This window comes from Elaeis guineensis, chromosome 8, assembly GCF_000442705.2.
Source record: "Elaeis guineensis isolate ETL-2024a chromosome 8, EG11, whole genome shotgun sequence".
NCBI classification, from domain to species: Eukaryota; Viridiplantae; Streptophyta; class Magnoliopsida; order Arecales; family Arecaceae; genus Elaeis; species Elaeis guineensis.
Window position 1 is genome coordinate 134,780,335 of NC_026000.2, and position 5,165 is coordinate 134,785,499.

A 5,165-nucleotide genomic window follows, 5' to 3' on the forward strand; every position below is an offset into this window, starting at 1 on the left:
GCTAGCTTGCTAAATACCGTAGGTTGAGAAATAGGCCACAGCCATCTATCCAAGATAGGTGATGCCCATCCAAATATATGGTGCGAAACGGACAGAGGTTTTATCTTCCACAGGAAGAAGGATTCCCTTTCCTTTGCACGTGGAGTTCAGATCGTTCAAGAGTCACTTCATTCAAAATATATATACAGATGGATGAATCAAAGAGTTAGAGTACTTTAATATCTATCCAGATATCTTCAAAGAAGACCAATCATTCTATCGCACTAAAAGTACAATCAGAATCCATGCCAAACACATGGAGGGTCCAAGACTCCACAAGAACAGCAAGTTATCCTGGACCATCAGCCCAAGGCATCCATCCATATAAACTAACCGAATCTGATGGCCAGAAATACTCTACGTCCACCGGATAGTAAACAACAAACTTAAAAGAAGATGCTTCTGTCCTTACCAAAAAAAAACCTTACCAAAAAAAGAAAAAGAAGATGCTTCTGTCGCACCCTTTTCTTTATATAAAGTACTCTGATAATATGAAGTGCACCATTGCCGTCATAATTTAGCTTTTGCGTCATTTTGCACTATGGGCACTGATTTCTGGGCTATATGATGATGATGGATAGTTTTTCGGAGTGGGACAGTCGTTGAATATTCTTCATAATCAAGCGAACACGAAGCTATGACGCCGTCTCCTTAAACGATTCCATAGCCCAAAGTATATGTGTAAACAGAGTAGCACTCAGCCCCCTTGTGAGGAAGAAGCTAGAAAGGATGGCTTGGCAAGCAGCCCTTCTCCTTCTGTTGGCAAGCCTTGCAGCAGCATCAGGAGCACCGGGTATTGCTCTGCCCAACTGCCAACCGAAGTGCGGAAACGTTAGCATCCCCTACCCCTTCGGCATCGGCGAAGGCTGCTTCCTCGAAGGCTTTGAAATCACATGCGACAACAAGTCCTTCAACCCTCCCAAGCCCTTCCTCGACCGCGGTAACATCGATGTCCGAGAGATCCAGCTTATCGAGGGCCTGGTGGTCGTCACTAACTTTATAGCCCGTGACTGCTTCTTTAAGAATGGCAGCCAAGGGAATCACACGTACACGTCCGTCAAGCTTAGCAAGTCCTTCAAGTTCTCCACAACCCGCAACAAGTTCGTGGCGATCGGGTGCGACACCATGGGACACCTCGTGGATGAGGAGTCGAGGTTCAACACTGGGTGCCTTTCGGTGTGCAATAGTTCCAGCTACATCACTAATGGGACGTGCAACGGCATCGGCTGCTGCGAAACAGTTATTCCAAACGAGCTCAGGTCCTTTAGGGTTTACGTCACCAGCTTTCGCAACCACACCGGTTGTTGGGATTTCAACAATTGCAGCTACGGTTTCTTGGCTGATGAGCGGATGCTAAACTTTAGCGTGGACAGCTTCTCTCGTCTTGCCAACACAGAACGCATGGCCGTGACGCTGGACTGGGCTATAGGGAACAAGAGCTGCGAGGAAGCTCGCAATAACCAGGCTAGTTTTGCGTGCAAGGCCGAGCACAGCAACTGCGTGAACTCCGCCAACGGAGGGGGATACCGCTGCAATTGCTCGGAAGGATTTGAAGGCAACCCTTATCTTGAAGACGGATGCCAAGGTAATTATGTTGCTCTTGTATTTAACTGTAACCAGATTTGGGTCTCAACTTTGCAAAACAGAGTATACTTACTGTGCTCTTCCATTTGAGGTTCAAATCTTGCTTTGGAGGTCTCGCCAGTGTTTAATATATAACGGGAATATTTTCATTAAATTGTTGCATGAGAGAAATCCCTCTAAACTTCGCGCTCCTAGTAGAGCTTGAATAATTTCAGAAACACACCACAACTCATAGAATTCCACTCTTTCAACTGAAGATGGTGATCTCTAAACAACTTAAGCTAATTTTCCAGTTCTGTTAGTTATCGTTCCATTAAAACATCTGATAATAGCTATTTCATTGAAAAAGGAAATCCAATCATGAGACCATGCAAAACTTTTTTTTTAAGAGTCAATTAGGGAAACCTCCTTGAGATTCATGTTTATTACACTTACATCTATTAGTTTGTAAAAACTATATTTACATCCAATTAATTTAAGGACATTAGTGAAACTATTTATCTCATATGAAAAATCAAAATTATCCTTGAATGACACCTTGATAGATGCATTTTCTGCTCTTGGATGGATATTATGTCATTTAAAGTTATTTTGGTTATTTTTAAAATTTTTTGAAATGATATATGGGTCCTATTTAAGGTTAATAGTTGACTAACTTTCTATTAAGTAATGGATGAAAGTGCTCGATAAAAATAAACTTCAGCGGAATAAATGTAAGTTGTTGAAACTACTGGATGTAAATGTAATTAGCCTTTAATCTCATCTTTGGGTTGGGGGTATGGTTTGCAACTTGCTCTTTTTTTCTAATAGTATTAACTCGCAACTTTTTGAGGTCCTATTGTTGGGGGATATATGGGCTTTGTGTGGGTTCAAGAATTATAATTACGCAAGCAATAACACCTTTCAAGCATTGGGAACGTGTTGCCAAATGACTATCCCACTTTCTGGACAAGTTCAGGAGTTTTTATGCGTTGAACCCAGCTGTCCACCAGCTTGGTAGTGGTGGACCAATGCAACCAAAAAGGGACACGCAGAAATATGAACGAGGAGCGATACGGGCATGTTCAAATTATAATTTGGTCAGCTCTTTCCACCGCCACCCATCCCGTATATATGTGCTGTGGTCAATGCCATATATGCCTCAAATCCGCATAATTGTTGGTGCTTGTTCTAATTTTTTGAATGGTATATCATGGTGGATGAATCAAGAAATTCAAAACACACTCAATAAAGACAACAAAATTTGTCTGCTAATTCTCTAGTCCAGTTTTTTTTGATGAAAAATTCTCTAGTCCAGTTGAAGATTTTATTCTATAAATTACTCTAAATGTAAAGCTTTTCTTTTCTTTTTCCTTTTCTTTTTTGGTAAATCATTCAGTTGATAGATTTGGTGACTCTTATGTTATCTTTGATTTCTGCTTGCATGCGCTTAAGTGGGAATATCATAGTACTCCTTCGATATTCTTTCTAACATCTTGATGGCTACGCTCCAGACATGGATGAATGTTTATCTTCACCCTGCACGAAAAGATGTAGGAATACCCTTGGAAGCTATACCTGCCCTTGTCCTCTGCACATGTATGGGGATGGCAAGAAAAATGGAAGTGGCTGCAAATCTATATCCAAGCTCCTCCACTGGGTTCTAGGTAAGGCTCTCTACACAACCAAACCAAGGGTTGTTAAATCTTTGTGCCTGACAAATATTTCCGATGAAAGAACCTGGTTAATTCGCATGTAGATAAACCTCCAACTTACCTCTAGTTATTCTTGTAGGTGCAGGGTTTGGTCTCTTACTTCTAGCTGCCCTTAGTTCTTTGCTTTATTTGATTCTCAAGAAGAGAAGACACATTAAGCTCAAGGAGAAGTTCTTCAAAAAGAATGGAGGTCTTCTGTTACAACAGCAAATCTCTTCGCTGGAAGGTAGTGCTCCAGTGACAAGGCTGTTTACCAAAAAGGAGCTCGTAAAAGCAACTGACAACTACAAGGAGAGCCACATCCTCGGCCAGGGTGGTGCAGGGACAGTCTATAAAGGAATTCTTCCGGACAAAAGCATCGTGGCAATCAAGAAATCCAAGATATCTGATGATGGTGAAATCGGGCATTTTATAAATGAGGTCGTGGTTCTTTCCCAGATCAACCATAGAAATGTGGTGAAGCTCTTGGGATGCTGCCTTGAAACCAGAGTTCCATTGCTTGTTTTTGAATTCGTGCCCAATGGATCCCTCTCTCACCATTTACACGGTGAAGGTCACAAAGCCTCATTATCTTTGGAGTGTCGTTTGAGGATCGCAACAGAAGTAGCTGGAGCGTTGGCTTACCTACACTCTGCAGCCTCCATACCTATTATTCACAGAGATGTCAAACCGAGCAACATACTCTTAGATGAGAACTACACGGCTAAGGTATCTGATTTTGGAACTTCGAGGCTGGTTCCATTCAATCAGAAAGGACTTGAATCTTTGATCCGAGGGACCTTTGGATACGTGGATCCTGAATACTTCCTCACCGGCATGTTCACTGACAAAAGTGATGTCTATAGTTTTGGGGTGGTTCTGGTTGAGCTCCTAACAGGGGAGAAGCCAGTAGTAGCAACAAAATCCATGGAGTTCACCAATCTCGCTATGCAATTCAGTTCTCATGTGAAAGAAGGCCGTCTTTTCAAGATTCTGGAGGAACGTGTGCTGCAAGAAGGATCTCCTGAGCTGCTTAGAGCAGTTGCAGACCTTGTGAATCGATGCCTTAGGTTGAAGTGGGAAAAAAGACCAGCGATGAAAGAAGTCGCCATGGAGCTAGAGGGGCTGAGAACATCCTACAAGCATCCTTGGGTTGAAAAGAATGAAGAAGAGGGAGACCATTTGTTGATGGCAGCTAAATGCTCCACAAGTGGCACCTTTGGTGAGGGTGATTCTTCAACAGACATCATGGTATCATTAGACATCTCACGATAATTTCACTAAAAAAAGAAAAAAAATCACACCTCGCGATGATTGCATTGAGTCCAAATGTTATGGGCTGTTGCATGTTCTATATCTTATTTTGAAGATAAGGGGACTGCAACATGGTAGAACTAAGGTTCTGAAAACCGCATTACGGTCTCTTGATCTCCTTGTTCTATAGGTTTTATGAGCAACTTCTTCACCCTTGTACATTAAGAAACAAGCTTATTACTTCCACCATCCTGGTTGTCCCAAATTTGTAACTCAAATCTATGCATACATATTCCTACCTGTTGTGGTGTAGAGTGGGGGGTTCATTAGTCCTACATTGTTTGTGAATCGGGAGACTCTGATTTATATAGGAAGAGATCATCCTTTCCACATGAGGTACATTTTTAAGGCAAAACCGTGAGACCCATGAACTATAACGGACAATACCTTACGTACTGAGCTATGAGCACTGCAACATTGGCACCCATTGTAGGGCCTATGTGCCTCTTTTGGACTGTAGGGCTCCTCCCGTTCTCACACCAGTCTGTGATAAAAATAAGGAAGAGGACACCTTCCGTCCATCCACAGACTCCCTTTGACTGAAAAGATATATTG

General features: G+C 42.2%; 1 protein-coding gene across 1 annotated transcript; it reads left to right on the plus strand.

Annotated features, from left to right (window-relative positions):
- The first annotated feature begins 619 nt into the window (after positions 1-619).
- LOC105049509 (wall-associated receptor kinase 2) lies at positions 620-4,850 on the plus strand. The gene is made up of 3 exons (XM_073262223.1): positions 620-1,624; positions 3,117-3,269; positions 3,397-4,850. The coding sequence occupies exons 1-3, from the start codon at positions 769-771 to the stop codon at positions 4,569-4,571; spliced, it is 2,184 nt and encodes a 727-aa protein (XP_073118324.1). The 5' UTR covers positions 620-768; the 3' UTR covers positions 4,572-4,850.
- The last annotated feature ends 315 nt before the right edge of the window (positions 4,851-5,165 follow it).